The sequence below is a fragment of the Budorcas taxicolor genome, chromosome 4, assembly GCF_023091745.1.
Source record: "Budorcas taxicolor isolate Tak-1 chromosome 4, Takin1.1, whole genome shotgun sequence".
Lineage (NCBI taxonomy): Eukaryota > Metazoa > Chordata > Mammalia > Artiodactyla > Bovidae > Budorcas > Budorcas taxicolor.
Window position 1 is genome coordinate 66,549,500 of NC_068913.1, and position 24,705 is coordinate 66,574,204.

Here is a 24,705-nt window from a genome sequence, read left to right on the forward strand (position 1 = left end):
AAGCATGCATGTATACTTCAGGGTTTTGGTGGTAACCATTTAAAATAGCTGCCTTGGGACTTTCCTGGAAGTCCAGTGGTTGAGACTTTGCATGTCCAATGCAGGGGGCTGGGGTTTGATCACTGGTCAGGGAACTAGGATCCCACAGCCAACAACAACAACAAAAAAAAGAATAAAATAGCTGTCTTGCACTTACGACCTAGAAGATTGAAAACAATGCCTGTCTCTAAGCAATATTAGTTTGTTTTTAGTATTTCTCATTATTAAGAAACAAAACAAAACCAGGACCTGCTTATAAGCACCTCAGAAACTCTACTAGATATTTTAAATTGGGTTTAGTTTTACCACATTTATTCTTCTGCAGGGTTTTTTTTTCTTTCTCTATTTAGCCTTTTACAGATCTTTCTATTGCTTATGGTATCACTTTGTTATTTTTGTAGAAAGTTGACTCCATGGAGAGGCAGCTCTAGAAGGATTCCTGGGACTTGAAAATCTGGTTTAATTCCAGCTCTGTGCTTAGCCAAGTCAGCTTGCTTTTGAGCTTGGGTGATAGCTGAATCAGGCAATAAAAAAATCAAGCCCCCAAAAATGAAAAATACAAGTATTTACAGATGTTTTTAAAACCTAGTACCAGATTCTATGAGGCCTGCCTTGTAGATATTCAGCTTGTGATCTAGGAATAAACAATATGACTGCTAAACACATATCTGGAGTCAAATCAAATCTGAACTTCAAGCCTCTTAAAACAGTTATCTTTAAACCAAATGATTTTCTGTAGCATCTCTACTTACCTCTAGGAGCAGCCTGGGAAGGGAGGAATAGGGCTACATTGTTATAAATTTCCATCTTCTATTTCTTTAAATGAAGTTGCTGAAACATTCTTTACTGTTCATTCCCCGGGAGTAAATACCTTTCTGTGGATTCATAGAACCACACACTTCAGGCTTCAGAATCCGCATGGCTGCGTCACTATGAAATGTGAGAAGTTTTGTCTAGGGGCAGTTAAGGAGGTGGCACTTAGATATTTTCTTGAACTTTCCCAAATCAAGTGAAGATATTTTCCATTTCAGTTCATCAATCACTGTTAAAAAGATGAATGAGTTTAACTACTTTTTGTGGCCTCCAAAAAGCCAACATCAATTTACAATCAATGGAATTCAAAGCAGCTATAACAAAAATAGTCATGTAAATCAGATCAATATAGAGTGTGATTAATCACACTCTGGCTTTAGGTCCTCATTTTTATATACTTTGTAGTTTTACCCAGTTTTAGTTTTAAATGCTTATGCAGTTTCAGTTTACACTGAAAACAAATACACAAAACTGAAACACAACAAAGCAAGTCTGTGACATTTGAAGCTCAGGAGAGGAGTACAGTGAGGAGATTTACAAGCCATGTCAAAGCTGCTTGGAAAGCAGGTGCTGTTTCTCTGGGAGCTTAGTCCCACAGAGTGTCATGTATAGTAGGCTGTTTCTTCATAGGGAGTACACATTTTTGACATATCATAATTTGCTATTGAATATATTATAAAATCAGTATACTTATGATTTCCTTTTTATTTCACACTTTGAAAGTCAGGATTAGAAAAGGGTTGGAGAGAGATTTCCTACTCATCATTACACCTTTGTCTGTCCCATCCACCTCATACTTAACTCTCTGCCTTTCAATGAAACAACAATAATTGGTGAGTATATGCTGTGTGTCAGGCATTGTACTACATTCAAGAGGGGTTATACTCTATAGCACAGGGAACTCTACCCAAAGCTCTGTAATGACCTATAGGGGGAAAGAATCTAAGAAAAAATAGTGAATATAGGTATATGTATAACTCACTGTTCTGTGCAACAGAAAGTAATACAGAGTTATAAATCAACTATATTCCAATAAAACTTTTTTTTTAAAGAGTAGTTATAAAGATAAATAAGGTATTTTCCTTACCCTCAAGGAGTCTACAGTCTGGGATGGAACATCTTCCTACAGATAGACACTGTAGGGTGAGTGCCCTCAGTTCAGTTCAGTCGCTCAGTCATGTCCAACTCTTTGCGACTCCATGAATCGCAGCACTCCAGGCCTCCCTGTCCATCACCAACTCCCAGAGTGTACCCAAACTCATGTCCATCAAGTCAGTGATGCCATCCAGCCATCTCATCCTCTGTCGTCCCTTTCTCCTCCTGCCCCCAATCCCTGCCAGCATCAGGGTCTTTTCCAATGAGTCAACTCCCTCCCAGCATCAGGGTCTTTTCCAATGAGGGGGCCAAAGTATTGGAATTTCAGCTTTAGCATCAGTCCTTTCAATGAACACCCAGGACTGATCTCCTTTAGAATGGACTGGTTGGATCTCAGTGCAGTCCAAGGGACTCTCAAGAGTCTTCTACAACACCACAGTTCAAAAGCATTAATTCTTCGGGGCTCAGCTTTCTTCACAATCCAACACTCACATCCATACATGACCACTGGAAAAACCATAGTCTTGACCCAGATGGACATTTGTTGAGAAAGTAATGTCTCTGTTTTTTAATATGCTATCTAGATTGGTCATAACTTTCCTTCCAAGGAGTAAGCGTCTTTTAATTTAATGGCTATGATCACAGTGACTGCAGTGATTTTGGAGCCCCCCAAAATAAAGTCTGACACTGTTTCCACTGTTTCCCCATCTATTTCCCATGAAGTGATGGGACCAGATGCCATGATCTTCATTTTCTGAATGTTGAGCTTTAGGCCAACTTTTTCACTCTCCTCTTTTACTTTCATCAACAGGCTTTTTAGTTCCTCTTCACTTTCTGCCATAAGGGGGGTGTCATCTGCATATCTGAGGTTATTGATATTTCTCCCAGCAATCTTGATTCCAGCTTTGCTTCTTCCAGCCCAGCGTTTCTCATGAAGTACTCTGCATATAAGTTAAATAAGCAGGGTGACAATATACAGCCTTGACGTACTCCTTTTCCTATTTGGAACCAGTCTGTTGTTCCATGTCCAGTTCTAACTGTTGCTTCCTGACCTGCATATAGGTTTCTCAACAGGCAGGTCAGGTGGTCTGGTATTCCCATCTCTTGAAGAATTTTCCATAGTTTATTGTGATCCACACAGTCAAAGGCTTTGGCATAGTCAATAAAGCAGAAACAGATGTTTTTCTGGAACTCTCCTGCTTTTTTGATGATCCAGCAGATGTTGGCAATTTGATCTCTGGTTCCTCTGCCTTTTCTAAAACCAGCTTGAACATCAGGGAGTTCACGGTTCACGTATTGCTGAAGCCTGGCTTGGAGAATTTTGAGCATTACTTTACTAGCGTGTGAGATGAGTGCAATTGTGTGGTAGTTTGAGCATTCTTTGGCATTGCCTTTGCTTGGGATTGGAATGAAAACTGCCCTTTTTCAGTCCTGTGGCTACTGCTGAGTTTTCCAAATTTGCTGGCAGACTGAGTGCAGCACTTTGGCAGCATCATCTTTCAGGATTTGAAATAGCTCAACAGGAATTCCGTCATCTCCACTAGCTTTGCCCTAAGAGATTCTTATTTAGAGAGAACATGAGTTTGGAAAGTCTGGGGACAGTCACTCAGGTCACAGACCCAGCCACAGAGTTTTCTGCCTCTTTTTCTTTTACTGTTGGTTGTATTTAGTGACAGTGAACAAGGCACAGCTTTAACATACAAGCCACCTTTATTTACCCCTTTTTGCTACTCCTTGACCAACTCTTTTCCTAATCCCTTGGCCAGAAGGCTGAGGAGGGGAGGGTAGAGATTCATAGCCAGCCACTCGGCATATCATTTGGAAGCAGTGATTACCAAGGGAGGAAGACCTCCTCTCAAGGGCTTTTGGGTTCTACTGACACCCTGGATGGACCTCTTCCATCTTTGAGATGTACCACTCAGGACAGCGGGCCTCTACAAACCCGGACTGCATGACGCAGAAAGTGCATCACTTTCATATTTTGGCTAACTGGAGGTTACTGGGTGTAACAGTGATCCATATCAGCTATCTCTAGCTTCTTTCCAACCGATCAGTCATTTAGCAAAATGTTAAACCTAACCTTGTATTGTCACAACAAAATTGAGTTTTATATGTGAGGGCCTGGGGCCATCTCTTGAGGTGATGGAACCATAATAACCATCTAAAAATAAAAGGAGTCTCATTACGTATGACCCCAGACTGATAATGACAAGGCCAAAGCGTTAAGGAATGAGTCCTATCTTACAGTTCTCCCTTGGCCCAAACTTCATAGAAATGATCAGAAACATTGGAAAATTTCTAATCCTTGATTTCCGCTTTTGTTTCATCTCTTTCTGTCACTGGCAAGTTCCCATAAGGCAACTGGCAACTTCTCTCACTGGTCCTGCTAGAATCAGAGTGAAGTGGTTGGCCAGAAGTTTTTCTCTTCTCTATTATTTCTCCCAAGTGCGTGAAGGTTCTAATGGAGAGTAAACACACACAGGACCAGAATGCGGAAAGAGGAACCACAGGAGGCCTGGATCAATGGCCCCTGAAAAATTTGAGAATTGACCGTAATTACAATAGATCAGAAAGCGCTCTCCTGTCTCCAGACTAGTTTGTACCTAATTTCAACTCAGTCTTGTTTAGGAGAGTATCTTTGTCTTTAAAGTTAGAAGGGAAATTTTCTTGTCCTTCAATGACTCCTAACATTTCTGGAGATGATGATGTTATCCTCTTAAAGTCTCCTGTCCCTCTGGAACATTGCACAGGAGAGAGCCCTCTCTCACCGTGAGGCATGCTGATTTACAGAGCACACAACAGTTAGGGGAAGCAACCATAATAATATTTGTTTGCTTGCTTTATAGAAATCTTGTCCAAGTCCACTGAGGGTTGCATGTTATAGAGTAGACCAGGTGAAAATAAATCCAATATTGTTTATTTCCATTAATGAGTCCTGTTAAAATCTTTGTCTTGTTCCGCCACCTCACTCTAGGTCCAGTAGAGAACTCAGGTGATTTATCCATTTGCTAAATAATTTCACTTGGGACTTATCTTACTTTGAATCTTTTAGGGAAGCATTTGTTAAGCATATACTGTATGAGGCATTGCACTACATGTAAGAAGAGTTATAAAGATAAAAAAGATATTTTCCCTGCCTTCAGGGAGTCTCTAGTCAGGTGTGAAACATCTTCCTGCAGATAGCTATGGATCCTGATAGAGGAACATAGCTTTATGGAAATGACTGGGATTAGGTGAATCTGATTTCGTTCAATCTCGCCCACGCTGGAGGCAAATTAACCAGATCTGGCAGTCATTGTCATTCTGATTGCAAAATAAGATGTCCTAATATCCATATTGCATGAACCAAATATTTGATGCTCTAGTTTAAGACAAGTATTATTAAAGACTTTCAAAGTAACCAGTGTTTAAAATTCTCCACTAAGATTTCTTCTTTATGAATAGAACAATTGTGTTGCAAAGGACATATCAATGACAAGTATTGAAATGTGTAATTGATCTCCCCTTTTTCGTCCCTCAGATTTTCTTCTCAGACCTGAAGGGTGGAGAAGGGGGGGAAAGGCAGCATTGACACTTTTCTTTTTCTTTTTCTTTTTTTCAGATTCAGAAGAGTAAAACACACCTCATAGACAATAAGAGAGGCTGCCAGTGTCTTGCATCATTTTAGCTGAGCTTCTTCATTCTCTTCTCCTTCCACAAAGACCCATATATGGGGAAGTTGTACAACTTTCAGAAACAAGTCCCCCCGCACTTGGCCTTCTCTCATGCCATCTCCTTCTAGGAGATGACTTCCTGGGAGCCGGTTTGAGGTCTTAGAACTCTGGGGGAACACCCCTTCCCCTGCACAGCCCAAGCAAACAACACAATTCTGATTCTTGTACACACAGAAACATGAAGGGACTTCCTCGAAATTCTTTGCTAATGCCCTGGCTTTCAAGGCGCCTGTCTGGCCTGGTGGGAGTGGACATCCTGGAAACGCTGAGAGAGGCCTGAGAAAGCCACACACACAGGAATTGCCACTGTATTTCTTTATATATTGTTATTTTTGCACTGGTTACTGATGGTGGATGTAGCCAAGCTGGCCTTCATCACAGAGAAAACTATAATTTCATTCTCTGGTTGCTCATTTTCTGAGTCAGAGGCATCCTTTTTTCTCATTTCCTTTCAGACTTAGAAATTGTTCTCATGCTTTTCTTTCCATTTGTGTAATTTGAAATTCTTTTTGTTTTATAAAAAAGGAGATTTTCTTTATTTGATGCTTAATTTACATGTGTATTCATTAATATAAACCTGAATGTTTCAGCTAATGACCATGTTGTTCAGGTAGTAAACCCAGTGTTTTCACTGGGTATCATAACTATGTAGTTACTGAAATTTTTACCACGGGCTGGTTCTCTTCTTTTGAATATCTGTGGTTTGATTTCATCACTCTTCTTTCTATTCAGGGAAGCACCAAGGGAATTAGTATCAGGGAGATATGTTCAATAATTTTTTTTTTCATTCTAGTGAGCCTTTAGAAGTACAAGATAGGAGATGATTAATAGCACAAATCAAAAATAAGGATAGTAGATGTAGCCCTGAAAGAGAATAAAGATACAGCCCCCTGAAACCAAGTCACACATGAGATCCAGTGGAGTGCAAATCAAGTAATTTTGTGGATTTAAATGGTGTGATGTGGATGAAACTGATCCTTACGGTGTGGTTGTTGTTCACAAAGGAATCTTTGAGGCCTTCCTAAGGAGAAATCACATGAATATGCTGGTGATGGAGGAGGATCAGAGAGGAACAGAGAGAACTAGATGATAGGCTTAAGTATATTCCTCTTTGCAAATTTAATTTCCACAGTAAAAAAGCACAAAGACACGCAAAAGAATCCTCTCAGTATGAAGGCAAAATGCTGGTATTCAGACAGAAAGAAAGAGACTGCATATATAGTCTACAAGGCCTTTTGTCTCACTGAAATATTCCCCAACAGAAAGGTTTGGAGAACCCTGTGGTACAGAATACAGTGGTGTACAGATATTCGAGCAGGGTTCTTAGGTCAGATTTACATTTTGCTTGGTAAGAACACAGGTTTTTCTGTTGCTCCTCCTCTTTTCCTAACAGTGACCACAGTAAATCAAGTGATTACACATTCAAAACAGAAGCCTGGCTGGTCAGGTAAATCAGTGAAACAAGCCATAATATCAGAGTGATTGTGATAAATGGCAGTCAGCCAGGGGCCTCGGTATCAGAGAGGCAGTGGGGGCTGTGAGGAATGGGGAGGGTGTGCGCTGCCCCACCAGGGCAGTGGCTGGCAGCTGAGAGATTAAGTAGGAATAAGGGGCCAAGATATCTAAGATTTTCTATAAACCCTCTCCAAATTTTTTTAGTGTTGGCAACTAATTTGGAAATGTATGAACACTGTGCTAGCCAAAGAAAACATGCCTATGAACTCCAGTGCACGGGACATTGATTTGCAAACTGCTGTTTGAGATGGTTTTAGACAGGCATGAAATACAACCAGTGCATGCCAGTTCTTGACCTTGGAACTTGAACCTCTGACCTCATTTCAATTCTGTATTTTTCTACATACAGCTTTGCAGCCAGTCAAAATACAATGCCTACAGCTTCCCTTTCATACTCTAACACACAAGACTAAACAATATTTGAAAATGAAATAGGAATATAGCCATTTTTTTCTAGCACCAATAAAGACAGAAATGTTTTTCATTTGCTTTAAGTCATTAATTTAGCTGGAAAAAAGAGGGAAGAGAATTTTATTCAAGATATCACTCTGCTTGGAACTCTCAGTGTGATAAAAAATTAGCTCCATGTAACTCTTATTTTTAAATCCTTAAACAGTGTTTTGAAGGGACATTGAGTAAAAAAGCAAAATTATCTGTTTTAATAATTTAAAAATGTATTACTGTGCTATAAATTGATACTGGAGCTGGTAAGCCAACAGTATTGCCTGTATCACCAGTATTTCCAGAGTTCTAGCTTACTGTCTGTGGTCTTTTCCCTTCTTTTGACACAGACAGCTTCCTCCAAGTTGAGCAGCAATGTGGGATGCACATTTCTCCATTGCATGGATTATGAGATCTTACTCTGTTGTCACATAAAAAGCAAAGACTTACACACCTGAGTTCACAATTAATTGGTATGTGGGGAGAGTACTAGGGACATTCCAACTAGTGACAAACCACCAGTTCTATGTGCTCCTGGGTGGAAAGTGACATGTAGCCACTGAGTTAGCCCCTGAAGTTTGGGTCCCCATGTCACCAAGTAGCTTTACAGCCACATTTTGCTGATGTGGTACGTTTTGGTGCCACAGTGCCCCTTCCATAGGCAGCACTTTGTTCCAGCTTTTATTCACACCAACCTTTCTAAAGCCCTAGTTGCTTATTGCAGCAGGCAAGAGATTCATTTCTAACCCATTAAATTCAAGTGGATTTTCTTCCTTTGTCCATTTCATTCCTGGAGCTTTGAAAAACCATTAAAGCTTTTGGACAGGTTCACATTAAGGACCTGATATGCTTAAACAATAAAATGATATCAAGAGCCAAAAAACAATGCAGTGCAGCGATTCATTCCATTTTCAGAGTTAAAACCATTACATTATATTCTCCACCTGAAATGATGCCTCTAGTAAGTATGAAAAATAAAAAGTAGAGAGCAATATTATCACAGAATGTGAGGCAGAGAGCAGGTAAAACTATGGAGACCAATCCATATTTTAGGAGTAAGCATATTGGTTTTTTAATATCACTTCTGTCATGGATCACTTTTCTTTAGATAGATAAATAGGAAGAATATGTAATATATTTTCTTCTATTCTTAACTTCTGAGCAGAGACTTTCATGATAGAAATGATTTCATAACATTCCCCATGGAGTAAAGAGGAAAAGAAAAGAAAAAAAGGCCCCAAATCTTCTCTCATAAGGAGAGAAGATTCTGAGATTAAAACCTATGTATGTAGTAGTATTTTCCTGAAAAAGGGGGTTTCAGGGAGTAAACTTCATTCTGATTCCACGATCCCCACACATCCCGACAGGAGTTGCAGCACTTGCCCAGCGCAGTGCCTGGCACACAGGCAGCCTTCAGGAAACACGTGCCGAACTGTCCAGCTGAATTCCACTAGCTACCTGTGAGTGCGAACAAAGTTCACATTTGCCTGAAAATTCATTCAGCATTTTCTAGATGCCAGGCACATTGCTAAAGGCTTATCTTCTTACCCTAGTGACACAACTTCTTATAAGGGACTGGAAATTCAAAGTAGTCCAGGGAAAATTATCAGAGCCAAATTTATGGAAAAAAACAAACCAAACCAACAACTAAAACTTCTTTATGGTCTTTGGGTTTAAGAAAAGCAAACAAATGAAAAATCTAAAAGCAAGCCAAAACAGGATTATATGAAAATGCTCTTCCAAAAGGGATAATAACACCATTACCAGTGGGTTTATTTATAATCCAAGTTGTAACATTTGAAATACAAAATAGGCTTTCTTGAAGTGAGTAGAAGGTTGTATATGTGCAATGTGGGGAATCAGTGCTCTGCCAATATTATGGTCTCCATAGTACTGAGCAAAATTGGATGTTAAATAATGTTGCAATAATGATATTATATTGGATCCTCTGTATGAATAAGTGGAAAGCAATATTTGTAATTCATTGACAGTGATCCACAATTAAGCAGCCCACTCCAGTATTCTTGCCTGGAAAATCCCATGGACCGTGGAGCCTGGTAGGCTACTGTCCATGGGGTCACAAAGAGTCGGACACGACTGAGCGACTTCACTTCACTTTATCATTTAAGGAAATGAACTTAATGAAAAAATTGTAATGAACAGCACTGTTTGTATAAAATATCCCCCCGAGAACCAAAAGACACACTACCCGCCAAGACCAGATTTCACTTGTTAAGGTTTTCCTCGCATCAAGAGTGCTGGTGGGCACAGAGATGACAGTAGAGTTAGAACTGGTAAACAAGCCTATAGAACCTTAGACAGGGTGTATCTAATAAGTGAATTTGGGTTCAGGGAGGTTTAGAAAAATGAGAAGAATTCCTCTTGGACATCTGCAAAAGACTCGGTGCTCCTCTAGGAAACCTACAACAAATAAAAATTGTCTCATCAAAAAAGATAGCTTGTTCACATTGAACAATTTCAGTCTGGGTGCAGTGGGAAACCCGGACTGGAAGATTCATGAACGTCAGTTTAAACATTAATTCCTGATTACTTTAATTAATGCTCCTCCACCTCATCCATTTTTTTTTCTTTAAAGCATTGGCAGACATATTTGAAATGAGTTGACATTTATTCTGGCTTCTGTTCTCAAGCAGAAGACAGTGGCTGACTTAACTTGAACCCAGCCTAGGTAGATATCCACTGAACCAGGAGAAGCAGGGGGTGGAGTGTGGGCCCTTCCCTTCACTCAGGGTCTCTGTTGCAGAGATCTCACAGTCTCGGAATAAAATGCTGGCTGCAGTAAGCCAGTCAGTGCCATTTTGAAGGCAGTCAGCTCTGGTCAGCTTCAGTCATGTTTCCTGAACCACACCTGTGTATCTTCATGGGAGCTGGCTTCTGAACTGACAGAAACCCATTGGCTATGGAATAACTTTTAAATAGATTGCCCTGGGGTCATATTCTTTGCTTCTCTGTGGTGATCTATCTTGAAGTAGGTATTTGTGTGCTACTGTCCTTGTCTTTGAATGGGTATATGTGTGATGGTACAGAATATAGTCATATACCAATATACATAGATTTATGGTAAAAAAAATCTACAGTCATAGGTATTGTCCAGTAACTGATTCTAGAGATAGAACTGTACATGTTTTCCTTTTTTTTTCTTGCTTTGATGATATTTTTATACAATTTTATATGCTGTAAAAATTTTTTAAAAATAATTCCTGTTTTCATTTGTAGAGCTCAATTAGGTTATCAACTCTGGTGCCCACTGTACAGCCAGATTCCTTCCTGTATCTTTTTCATACCCTTTCTTTCACCTTTCCCTTATTTTCTTCTCTTATTTTTCTACCTTTTGCAAATTCCTTCTTTTGCCTCTGCCCTGGCAAGCCATTCTGCTTGCAGCATCTTTTTAGCGCATAGAAACACAAAATAAGGAAAAAACAAGATGATCTTGTTCCATTGTAATCCACATGAGGACATACTGTGGGCCAGGGATGAGGTTAGGGCAGATGGGGAAGAAGGAATAGTTTAGGGAAAGGAAGCAGGAAAAAGGAAATCCTCATCGGAGATCAATTACCCAAAGCAAGGTGACTCACTTTGAGCTAATATAAAGTGGCTCAGCGATAAAGAATCCTACAGTGCAGGAAACGCAAGTTCCACCTCTGGTTCAGGAAGATTCCCCTGGAGAAGGGACTAGCAACCCACTCCAGTAATCTTGCCTGGAAAATCCCATGGACAGAGGAGCCTGGCAGGTTACAGTCCATGGGGTCGCGAAAGAGTCAGACACGACTGAGCGACTAAACAAGGCAACTTTTACCATCTCCCCTCAGTCTAGGGCACAATTTTTGTGCAGAGTTTTTCTCCTTAGGATGTTATGTCCTCACCATGGGTCTGTAGACCTTGTTTTTCATTAGGGCACTGACCATGTATGAATGGATAACTCAGCTCATCTCCTCAGTCTGAGATTTTGCTACTGTTTGGCTGGATTTGGGGGGAGTTGTCTGGATTAAAATCAGGAATGTTTAATAAGACTCAAAAGAAGGAGGCAAGCAGAATCAAAATCTTGAACCTCAATCCAAATCATGCTGAAAAAGTAGTTCTTTGTAGGAATAAGGCAGGCATTTCTGGATATGTTCTGAGAAAGTTCTTCCAAAAGTGAGGATGATGAAATGGACTTCGTGTTTTATGGCAACGATAGAATGTACTTCTGTGATATGAAATATGTTTCTAGCAGATAAAATGCAGGTTGAAATTTGCAAGAGAATGACCATCCATTCTAAAGAGTGTTTTGTTCCTCATGATGCTCATTTGTACTAAAAGAAACTATTGAAATGCCATAGCATTACATCTCTAAATGCAAAAATAAGTCACAAGGATTCATGTAAAACAGAATATGCTAAACTGCTCTCAATAAATTATGTGTTTATTGTAAATCTTTATTGCACAGATGAAGGCTGACAGTCCCTCAATGTATAATTTTCCCCCAGCATCTAGTGATGAATAAGTACTTGTATGTTCTGATTACCAAATAAAAACAATGAGTTAACCTCTCTATTGGAATTTGAAAAATGCAAAGGCTGTTTATCTTCATTTTAATATTTTTCATTGCTGTCCATGTTCTGTCCCAGACATGAGACTGTCCAGACTCACTCAACCATCTGTCTCTTGTATTCCTCCAAATGCCACACAGTACCCAGGTACCAAGAGCTTTTGCCTGCACACTGAAGATATACACAGTGTATCACGTCTCGTATAATCTTTTTTGAGAAATGAGTGGATGGACTATCAGAAGCTCCTTGGAGGCATAAGAAATGTCAGTGTTCCAGGAACTAGACTGGCTTTCATATGTTTGATTTTCTTCTGGGTACCATGATATGGTTTTACACTCCTACAATGCTAGTTTTCGAACTCTATAAACATTTTTTTTCCTTCTCCTTCACTTTAAAAGGCTACCTGACAATATTTTCTTGCTCTCCAGCAGCAAACATAAGGAGTCTGACTAGTGAATAGTCATTACTCCTATTTGTGAGCATATATACATGAATGGTATCCAGCCTGTCTCCTAAGAGGCACCGCTTAGTGGTGATGGTCATATTAGATAATTACTGCACCCTTGTCTGGGCCACCTCTGTGTATTGTTCCTGCAGTAACTCCACTGGGTTATTATTCTGACTAAAGAGGGTGTGGTGTTCCTCCCAAGCAGATGTGTTCATCATGCATTAAAACACCTTTCTTTTTTATTTCTTTTTTTCTGAAAGCAAAAAAAAAAAAAAGTTGAAAAATATAGAGAAGTATAATAAAATCACTGTAATACCCATGTAACAATTATTGTCAGTTCTTTACTCTATTTCCTTATGGTCTTTTGCTATGTGTGTTTACACAGTTGAGACCATACAGCGTATTTTATTTCATTTTGTATTGATATATTCACTTAACATTGGATTGTAAGCATAATCCCGTTTTTAAAAAACTCTTTATTAATGTAATTTCAGTTGCGATGTAAGTTTTCATTTTGTGGCTGTAGCATAGTGTACTTAACTACCTCCCTGCTGTTGGACAGTTAAGTTACGTGCTTTTATTTTCTGCAGTTGTAAACAACAACAACAGGGCTCTTTGTACTTAGAGCTTTGTCACATTTCTGAATATCTCCATTGGAAAAATTTTTAGAATACTGGGTCACTGGGTCCTTTATTTCAGACTGCTTATTCTATGCCCAATCCCAAGTCATAGTTAAATATTAAAACAGCTATATCAAGATAGCATATGATATTTGAATAGCTCTTATGTTTTTGATCATTGTTCTTGTGATGAACAGAGATCAAGTCCCCAAAAAGCAAACATGGTATTCATGGTGGTTGTATTGTAGAGGAGACATGTTATCAGACATTCTGACTATGCTGCTCTAATTTATCCACTGTTGGAAAACAATTGTTAGGAAAGTACAGGAGGTGAGTTTGGAGCCCTCCAAACTTTTAGAGATTCCACAGGCCTAAGCAGAACGTGGACTTCTCTTGAGGCCATTTTGTCAAGGCTGCAGAGAAGATGACCATTCATTCTGGCTTGTTGATCTCTGCCACCCCCCAACCCCAAATGGAACATGGAGAGAACGTTGGTAGATGTTCTCAGCAATGGCTATCAGAGGTTGAATGTATCCTAAAGGGAGACACTGTGATATGCTAAAAGAAAGAGAGTGGGCTGACGGACACTTTTCCTACTTTAATCCCCCAACACCCACCTCATCTTGGGACCCCTTGTGTTGTAGCAGCATTGTTACATGACAAATGATGATGCTGGGTCCCAGGGGCTCTTAAATCACCCTTTCCCAGCAGGCTTGGACCTGGTTGTGCTAATCCTACTTTGCAGAAGGGAAATTATTTGTTTGAAGTCAGGCTGCCAATCATTGGATTGAGTGCTAATCTCACATCCTGAGTCTTAGGTGTGTATCTTTGCCCCTAGACAGGCCGCCTCAGTTGTCACTTCCATCACTGTCCTCTTCTCCAGACTCCTGATGAATTGGATTCATTGCCCTTTAACTAAACCAACCAAGGACATTAATTTGAAATATCTGATAGCTATTTGTTTGTCAAAAGATACTTCCAGTCACACAGGCTGCAGTGATGACATTTCTGCCCCGAGCTGACTGATTGGGCTGTTTACTTCTTGAACATTCACATGCTGTTGGTAAAGGACAGTGTAATGTATGACCTTAAAGTACTGCTCTTGCTCAGAGGACATGTTAACTGTGTTACACACACACACACACACACACACACACGTTTTCTTTTGAATATAAACTAATGACAAACACTCCATTGCATGTCACAGTTTGCTAAGTACTTTCACTTGGTCCTCACAGTTATATCCCAAAATCAATGTTTTAAAATTTTTATAGATGACGAAAATGGAAATTAGCACATTGTCAGGACTGATGTAGTTATTTGTGTTTTTATGTTCCTTACCTCATTTATAAAATATTTCAGAATTCTAAAATCACATAAATTTAACCATTTTTTAAAAAATGAAGAATGCAGAATAAAACCAGAGGCAGGAAGTCGAGCTTGTGTAGAGAGAGCTAACCAGGGAAAGAACATTAGTAGACAGTCATGCAGGCTGAACGGGCCTCCCCAGTTCCCAGCATTAGGCCATAAATTGGATCTGAGTTTCCTGGAAACCGAAATGAAAATGAAAAGAACCCATTTAGAAGATTCATATCATCCATTAAGACAAAGCACACCCATTGCTTAGTAGAAAGTGCCTCCCCCGACGGCTGAAAGAAATGTCTTCAGAGGTGTTCACTGGGGTGCTGCTTCTCACTCAAGGCTGTGGAACAGACTCCCCAGCACCCCCCCTCCCCCCAGCGATCATTGAAATATCATTCCTAGTGGGAGGGCCCAGGGATCAGCATATTTTCTGTAAAACTCCCAGGCCAGCTTTGAAAGCATCCACAGAGTGAATTCTGAGTCGCTTGCTGAGCAGCACCCCAGGTAGATGTCTGCAATACATCCCAGAGCGACGTCTATGCATCTGCCAGCTTGGAAGGCTGGTGGACAGTTTGGAAGCTGATCCGGAAGTGGGTGGGTCTTCCAGCTCAGTTTCTGATGTTTTCCCTGGGAATGGGAGCAAGGGAGGGGTGGAGGGTTTTAGTAAGTGAAACATAAGTGAGTGAGTATTTAGTAAGTGAATATTATTCCCACAAATGGAACTTGGAGTAAAGTGATAGGTAATTTGGGGGCTTCTGGGTGGAAAATAATTTCAGGGACACAATCTGAATTAACAGGGAGCCTATGGGAAACTGACTCAGAGCCTAACCACCCCCAGTGGTCCATGGGGCTGCCTGATGGTCTGGAGAAATCACCAACAGGTTTATTTTACATGTCTCTGCCTGCCACCTGTTTACGATTCATGATTAGGAGAGGTGTGCATGGTTTCTCCCCTTTCCTGATATACTGGGCGTTTCATCAGGCATGCATAGAAAATAGCAGCATTGCTAGAGGGCTTGCAGCTCTGCTTTTCCACTGACCATGGCCCCCAGAGTTTCCTGTCTCATTCACTGTGTGCAAAGGAGACAGCAAGAGAATGAAAAACTGCCCCAAGAAAACGCCATCAAGCTTCAGACTTTGGGAGTATCTAATAGGTGATTTTGTAATTGTGCCAAGCATTTCTATGAAATAACCTGGCAATAGCAAACGTGTCTATAATTAACACTATTGAAAGCTTGTCATTATTCGGTGCTTTGCTGGCTCTTAAGTGCTCATTTAGGTCACAGCACATTTGACCTGTCAGCCTCATGAGCGTATCTGTGGAAATCAGAGTGCCATGTTTTCCAGCAGTTAGAGGAAAAGAAGGGAATTTCTGTCATACAAGGTTTCCCAAGCCTCCCTAAACATCAGAATCAGCTGAACCACTTGTGACACATTCAGGCTCCTCCAGAAATGCTGACTCAGCAGTGCTTGGCCAGGCCAGGGACTCTGGGTTTATTTCTCCTTTTTGTTGAAATAATGATCCCGGGTTGTTCTTTTGCCTTTTCATATTGTGACACTTGGAGGGCACAAAGAAAACCTTGTGTGCACCACGACTGAGGGAAGAGAGCAGTGACCCCCCTAAGAGGCTGAGCCAGACCTGCCTCTGAGTGTCTGAGGGTCTCCTGCAGAGGCATGAGTCAGCAGCGGCCTCCTGCGTGGACAGAGGCTCTAGCAACAATAGTCCTGGGAAGTGCAGGGTGTGGCTTAAGTCCTCTTGAAGGGGGTCGCCATTAGCCCCACTATAGTCATCAGGCAGGTGACTGACAAACTGGAGAAGTGTTATACCAAAGAAGTTCTCACACTGCTCTGAAAATTCTAGGCTCCACAGCAGACTTCCCAACCTGGGGATCCAGCAAGGGACTGAATATCCCTAGGGAATCTGACTTTAAAGGTCAGCAGGATTTGATTACAGAACTTCCACAGGCCTGGGGAAGCAGAGACTCTCGAAAGGCACAAAGAAAACCTTGCGTGCACCCGGACCCAGGAGAAAGGAGCAGTGACCCCACAAGAGACTGAGCCAGACTTGCCTGTGTACACTTGGGAGTCTGGCAGAGGTGTGGAACGATATTGGATCCATAGTGGCCTGCTGTGGGGTCAGGGGCATTGACTACAACAGTCCCGGGAGGACTGGGAGGCCTGGTGTTTTTGCATAAATCCTTTTAAAGGAGGTCACCATTACCACCATTACCCCTCAGTTCAGTTCAGTCGCTCAGTTGTGTCTGACTTTGCACCCCATGAATTGCAGCACGCCAGGCCTCCCTGTCCATCACCAACTCCCGGAGTTCACCCAAACTGAAGTCCATCAAGTCGATAATGCCATCCAGCCATCTCATCCTCTGTCGTCCCCTTCTCCTCCCTCTCGCAATCCCTCCCAGCATCTAGGTCTTTTCCAATAAGTCAACTCTTCACATCAGGTGGCCAAAGTATTGGAATTTCAGCTTTAGCATCAGTCCTTCCAGTGAACATCCAGGACTGATCTCCTTTAGGATGGACTGGTTGGATCTCCGTGCAGTCCAAGGGACTCTCAGGAGTCTTCTCCAACACAGTTCAAAAGCATCAGTTCTTCAGTGCTCAGCTTTCTTCACATTCCAACTCTCACATCCATACACGACCACTGGAAAAACTATAGTCTTGACTAGACGGACATTTGTTGGCAAAGTAATGTCTCTGCTTTTGAATATGCTATCTAGGTTGGTCATAAATTTCCTTCCAAGGAGTAAGCATCTTTTAATTTCATGGCTACAGTCACCATCTGCAGTGATTTTTGAACCCCCAAAAATAAAGTCTGACACTGTTTCTACTGTTTCCCCATCTATTTCCCATAAAGTGATGGGACTGGATGCCATGATCTTCATTTTATGAATGTTGAGCTTTAAGCCAACTTTTTCACTCTCCTCTTTCACATTCATCAAGAGGCTTTTGAGTTCCTCTTCACTTTCTGCCATAAGGGTGGTGTCATCTGCATATCTGAGGTTATTGATATTTCTCCCGGCAATCTTAATTCCCGCTTGTGCTTCTTCCAGCCCAGCGTTTCTCATGATGTACTCTGCGTAGAAGTTAAATAAGCAGGGTGACAATATACAGCCTTGACGTACTCCTTTTCCTATTTGGAACCAGTCTATTGTTCCATGTCCAGTTCTAACTGCTGCTTCCTGACCTGCATACAGATTTCTCAACAGGCAAGTCAGGTGGTCTGGTATTCCCATCTCTTTCAGAATTTTCCACAGTGTATTGTGATCCACACAGTCAAAGGCTTTGGCATAGTCAATAAAGCAGAAATAGATGTTTTTCTAGAACTCTCTTGCTTTTTCCATGATCCAGTGGATGTTGGCAATTTGATCTCTGATTCCTCTGCCTTTTCTAAAACCAGCTTGAACATCTGGAAGTTCACAATTCACATATTGCTAAAGCCTGGCTTGGAGAATTTTGAGCTTACTTTACTAGCATGTGAGATGAGTGCAATTTTTTGGTAGTTTGAGCATTCTTTGGCATTGCCTTTCTTTGGGATTGGAATGAAAACTGCCCTTTTCCAGTCCTGTGGCCACTGCTGAGTTTTCCAAATTTGCTGGCATATTGAGTGCAGCACTTTGACAGCATCATCTTTCAGGATTTGAAATAGCTCAATAGGAATTCCATCACCTCCACTAACTTTGTTCATAGTGATGCTTTCTAAGGCCCACTTGACTTCACATTCCAGGATGTCTGGCTCTAGATGAGTGATCACACCATCATGATTATCTGGGTCGTGAAGATCTTTTTTGTACAGTTCTTCTGTGTATTCTTGCCACTTTCTCTTAATATCTTTCACTTCTGTTAGGTCCATACCATTTCTGTCCTTTATCGAGCCCACCTTTGCATGAAATGTTCCCTTGGTATCTCTAATTTTCTTGAAGAGATCTCTAGTCTTTCCCATTCTGTTGTTTTCCTCTATTTCTTTGCATTGATCGCTGAGGAAGGCTTTCTTTTTTTTTTATTATTTTATTTTTTTAAATTTTAAAATCTTTAATTCTTACATGTGTTCCCAAACATGAACCCCCTCCCACCTCCCTCCCCATAACATCTCTGTGGGTCATCCCCATGCACCAGCCCCAAGCATGCTGTATCCTGCGTCAGACATAGACTGGCGATTCAATTCTTACATGATAGTATACATGATAGAATGCCATTCTCCAAAATCATCCCACCCTCTCCCTCTCCTCTTCTTGCTATTCTTTGGAGCTCTGCATTCAGATGCTTATATCTTTCCTTTTCTCCTTTGCTTTTTGCTTCTCTTCTTTTCACAGCTATTTGTAAGGCCTCCCCAGACAGCCATTTTGCTTTTTTGCATTTCTTTTCCATGGGGATGGTCTTGATCCCTGTCTCCTGTACAATGTCACGAACCTCATTCCATAGTTCATCAGGCACTCTATCTATCAGATCTAGGCCCTTAAATCTATTTCTCACTTCCACTGAATAATCATAAGGGATTTGGTTTAGGTCATACCTGAATTGTCTAGTGGTTTTCCCTACTTTCTTCAATTTGAGTCTGAATTTGGCAATAAGGAGTTCATGATCTGAGCCACAGTCAGCTCCTGGTCTTGTTTTTGCTGACTGTATAGAGCTTCTCCATCTTTGGCTGCAAAGAATACAATCAATCTTGTTTCAGTTTTGATCATCTGATGATGTCTATCTATAGAGTCTTCTCTTGTGTTGTTGGAAAAGGGTGTTTGCTATGACCAGTGCGTTCTCTTGGCAAAAGTCTATTAGCCTTTGCCCTGCTTCATTCTGTATTCCAAGGCCAAATTTGCCTGTTACTCCAGGAGTTTCTTGACTTCCTACTTTTGCATTCCAGTCCCCTATAATGAAAAGGACATCTTTTTTGGGTGTTAGTTCTAAAAGGTCTTATAGGTCTTCATAGAACCGATCAACTTCAGTTTCTTCAGCATTTTTGGTCGGGGCATAGACTTGGATTACCGTGATATTGAATGGTTTGCCTTGGAAATGAACAGAGGTCATTCTGTTTTTTGAGACTGCATCCAAGTACTGCATTTCGGACTTTTTTATTGACCTTGATGGCTACCCCGTTTCTTCTAAGGGATTCCTGCCCACAGTAGTAGATAAAATGGTTGAAAGCTCAACTACAGGGTGGAAATACAGCTCCACCCATCTGCAGAAAATTGGATTAAAGATTTACTGAGCAGGCCATGCCCACCAGAACAAGGCCCAGTTTTCCCCACAGCCAGTCCCTCCCATCAGGGAGCTTCCACAAGCCCCTCACCCTCACCTATTGGAGGGCAGACAATCATTGGAACACTTGTGACATATTTAGGCTTCCCCAGAAATGCTGATCTGGTAGTGTTCAGCCAGGCCAGGGAGCCTGGTTTTGTTTCTCCTTTTTGTTAAAATAATGATCCCAGGTTATTCTTACATGTAGGCAAATTTAGGAATTCAGCACTTGAAGGAAACCTGGGTAATGGATTGTTTAAGAAATAGCAAGAGACATGGAGAAAAGTTTCTCTCCGTTTCAACTCTGAAGGATCTTGGCTTAAATTTTGTCCCTCAACATTCAGTAACTTTGTGCAAATTACTTTCACAGGCTTTGTTTCCAAAACTCCATAAATGAGGAATAATTTTATCATCAGAGAATTAGTGTTAGGAAAGACAACTACAACTAATGTACATTGACTTGTCCCTAACTAATACAGTGCCTGGAACATGGTGGCTGCCTGGTATGTGTCAGTGACTGCTATTAATGACCAAGTGGCCAAATTGTGAATCACACCTCTGAGTACAAAACCCTAAACTCTGCCTCCCCTCCTAAAGCAGTGGTTCTTCACTGAGGGCAGTTTTGTTCCTAGAGGACATTTGTCAGTGTCTGGAGACTGTGTTTGATTATTACAATGGGGAGGTGCTGCTCACACTCAGAGACAGAAGCTAGGGTTTCTCCTAAACATACTGCTATGCACAGGACAGCCTTCACGATGAAGAGGGACATAACTAAATATCCCTGTGCATCTGTTGAGAAACCCTATCTGACAGGGATAGTGAGACAAGTGTAGCATCCCGTGAGTAGGGGTCTAAACACTTTGAGTCTGGCTTCCCCACAGTGGAGGCGGGTCCAGTGGGACGCAGGTTGTTCCTGGTGGGTCAGGAATGGCTGTGGGTCTGCCTCCCGGGAGCGCCCTGGATCAGGGCTCTTTCACTATTCGCCACGTAGGCTACAGTGCTGCCTGGAGTTGTGCAGTGAGGCTGCCCTGCCCTGGACCCCACATATCACTTTGGGTAAATCTATTCAGCTCACGTGTTTGAGCTCCCCATTTGATGGATGATCATTAGACTCACCTGGAGAACCTGTTGGCCTACAAACAAGTGGCTCCATTCCCTTGAGGTTTCCTTTCAATGAGTTCAAGAAAGAAGGACCCTAGCAGCCGTATTTATAAAAAATCACCCAACTCTGACATCAGGGCATCTATGAAACCTGGAAAATGAAGACCTAAAGTTCTGCCAGATGTCACACCTCTCACCTCATGCAAATTAACAGCTTTTGTGGGTCTGAAGTGTTTGGATTAATGTTGTGTTTTCTATTTTTACTATTATCACTACTAACACTGTTAACACTACTACTGCTGCTAATCATAATCATAATAATTAACTGTAACACAGAATGTCAAGGGTAGTACCCTGTTCTTTAAGACTAAAATGAAACAATCTCAAACACCATCCCTCGTGTACATTTTCACATCTTACCAGGAATTCTAGGGTAGTGAAATCTTACTCCTCACCCTTTCCCCAAGTTCCTGCTTCCCCTGATTTCAAGATTAGTCAGTATGTTCTCTAGTTATCTTTACCCATGACTGTATTCACTCAAACTAACACAACCTGCACTCACACCAAGCCTCTGCATGGAAAGTAGACTTTATGGAAAGTTTGCATAGGTTCAGGAAACTTGTTAAAAAAATACCTTGACATTGAATCATGTCTGCTGCTGCTGCTGCTGCCGCCAAGTCGCTTCAGTCGTGTCCGACTCTGTGCGACCCCAGAGACGGCAGCCCAACCGGCTCCTCTGTCCCTGGGATTCTCCAGGCAAGAACATTGGAGTGGGTTGCCATTTCCTTCTCCAATGCATGAAAGTGAAAAGTGAAAGTGAAGTCACTCAGTCGTGCCCGACTCTTAGTGACCCCATGGACTGCAGCCTACCAGGCTCCTCTGTCCATGGGATTTTCCAGGCAAGAATACTGGAGTGGGGCACCATTGCCTTCTCCGGAATCATGTCTGTCTTCTGCCTAAGAATTCTGTCTGCATTTCTGCCAGCTCAGACTGGATGATGCTGGAGGATTCTGGCCTCCAGGCATCTTTGCCCCTTTCTGGATGGCCAAGTAAAGGAATGAAAAATCAAATATTTGCATTTATGGATAAAATATATATGTATTTAGGTATAAGTGTATATGTGAGTTTTGCATGTGTATTTTTATGTATAAAATAATATATATGTGTATGTATGTATATATACAGTTTTTAATACATATATGAATCCCAGGGACGGGGGAGCCTGGTGGGCTGCTGTCTATGGGGTCACACAGAGTCGGACACGACTGAAGCGACTTAGCAGCAGGAGCAGCATACACACAAACATGCACGCACGCATGCAAATATTCTTTTGAAGAAGAATTTATCCTCCTATTTGTTTTGCTCTCTCCTTCCTGTTCCCCACGCAGAGCTCTGTCTTTTGATTCCCTCATGGCCCACTGAGCTGTTAACATGAACCTCTGTTAATCCCTTTCCCAATGGGGATATTGTCACCAGCTGCGGGGACCCATAGATCCCACTAACCCCAATTTGCGTGGTCTCTCCAATTCCTGAGCACTCACACACACCTCTAGCCCTTTGTTTCTCACCAGGACCCTTTGATGTAGTTGTTATTTCCCTTATTTTGCAAATGAAGCCTTCATCTTCACAGCTCTTCAGAAGCTTCAGAGAAGTCGAGTCTGTTGCTGGAGATCCAATAGAGAGTAAAGGCTAGAGGGACAAAGCAGAGACAAACCCCTGACTCCTTCTAAACCCAAAACTTTCCTTTTCACGGCAACAGTTGTCCACTCTGGATGCACATTAGCATCACCTGGGCTAGGCTTTAAAAATCCAGATGCTGGAGCTCCAGCTCAGTACAGTGAACACAGAATCTCTGGGGTTGGCGCTCAGGCAGCTGCACATTTAGAACACACTCCTGATAACCCTAAAGTGCATGCCTGCTCAAAGGTGTGTTGGTCCCTAACAGACCAATCTGGAGAATGAGATCCATCAGAAGCACAAAGATAAATGCTGTGCTTCTGGTTTTTCTGGATCATGGAATAGTCCCTGTTCCCATAACCTCACTCAACCTTCTTCTAAACATTGTTTTCAGACCCAAACTTTTAGGTCATTTGATAAAGTTACAGATGAGCATTTACTGGTCTGAAAAGTCTGTCCACAATCCTATTCTTTCTTATCCTCTTTTTCCTCTTTATAGGCACAAAGAAGCGTTCTCAGGGCTCACCTGCCCCAAGCACTAGCTCCACGAGTCACCTTACCTTGCCAGGTGGGTAAACGGCATTGCATCATAATCTTAGGTGATCACAGACAGCAGAAAGAACTGTTTTCTCATGAGCTGAGTTTAGCAGTTGATAAGTGGGCAATCTGGCCCCTTGTGTATCCAGTCGACCCTATGTTAGCAGAGGGCGTTGTCTCTGTCATCCCCATTGTAACGCTCTTCCAAAAATGGACATCATATTCATAGTTGGTCTACAATCTCCTGCTCACAGATGGAAAGAGCAGAATTGTGATCTTCCTTAAGGTTCATCTGGACCTGCTGTACAGATGTTTCTTTGAGAGGCAGATGGTGCTAGGGGAGGAGTGTGAACCTTTGGTGGGAGAGACAGACCTGGGGTCAAATCTCAGCTTTGTTTCCTCCCTTTTAAAGTTCACCATTATATCATAAGCTTTCTCCCAGGTATTAAATATTTTTAAAATATTTAAGTGGTTGACTAACATTTCATATGATGATACTACAATTTATTTATATACCGTATCTATGGGGAATTGGATCCAGGACTCCACTCAGATGCCAGGGTTCATGGATGCTCAAATCACCTACAGTTAACCCTCTGTGTCTGCAGGTTCCACATCTGTAGATACAAGGGCCAACTGTATTCATCAATAATCTGGCATTTATATAACTTGCCTTTTTATCATTAATAACTTTACATTCTGATATATAAATCTTCTTCTGAATCTGCAAGTATGGATTTAGGGCAGATTCCTGTATGTAGAATTACTGACTCAGAGAGTATGTACCTATTTAGGTTCTTGACCCATTATTGTCAATATGACTTCCAGAAAGGTAGTATTATTTTGTACTTTTAGCAATGTTTGACCTTTCACTGTGCTCTTGCTAATGCTAACATTAGTACTTCATTAATTTGATAAGAAAAATTATATCCATATTGTGTTTGCATTATTTCATCTTTTAAAAATCTGTTTTCTAATATTAATGTATCTTTTATGTTGCTTCTTTGGGGAATTGCTGTATTTCATCCATTCATAGAAGGAAAGTACCTTGCATTTTAGCTCCTTGGAAATAGAAATCTTTTGCAATCTTTGGCATGTTACAGTTGAATTAGCAGCACTTTTTCTTGGTTGTACATGAAATAATAGATCACTTTACAATCAGTGGCAGCTTAGATTAAGTATAATCTATATCTGTTTGCTTTTTCAACCTCTGCCATGTCCGCAGCCCCACCCAACAACTGAAACTCAGTGTCCACCGAGTAGCCCTTGAACTTTCTTGCCTTTCTCACTCTGCCTGTAATGCTGTCTATGCTTTTCTTCCCTGGTTAATTTCTTTTTGCAGTCTCTCCGGATCATCTAGGTAGACTTAGTGCTGACTTAGAATGATTTGCTTATTAGTCCTTTCACCATTGATCGGCAGCTTTTTCGAGGGTGAGGACTGTCTTATTCCTTTATGTCCCAGTGCCCACTCAGACGACAAGCATACATTGTGTGCTCATTAATGCTTAGGAGGCTGGGTGTACTGCTGTATGAGTGAGCATTATCCA

The 24,705-nt window shown here is 41.3% G+C and overlaps 1 protein-coding gene across 1 annotated transcript in view; it reads left to right on the forward strand.

Moving 5' to 3' along the window:
- The window catches only part of PDE1C (phosphodiesterase 1C), a 609,137-nt gene that overhangs the window by 578,575 nt on the left and 5,857 nt on the right, over positions 1-24,705 (forward strand). Inside the window, exon 18 of the mRNA XM_052638578.1 lies at positions 23,121-23,189. Within this exon, the coding sequence (XP_052494538.1) occupies positions 23,121-23,189 (69 nt within the window). The remainder of the gene's footprint in view (positions 1-23,120; positions 23,190-24,705) is intronic.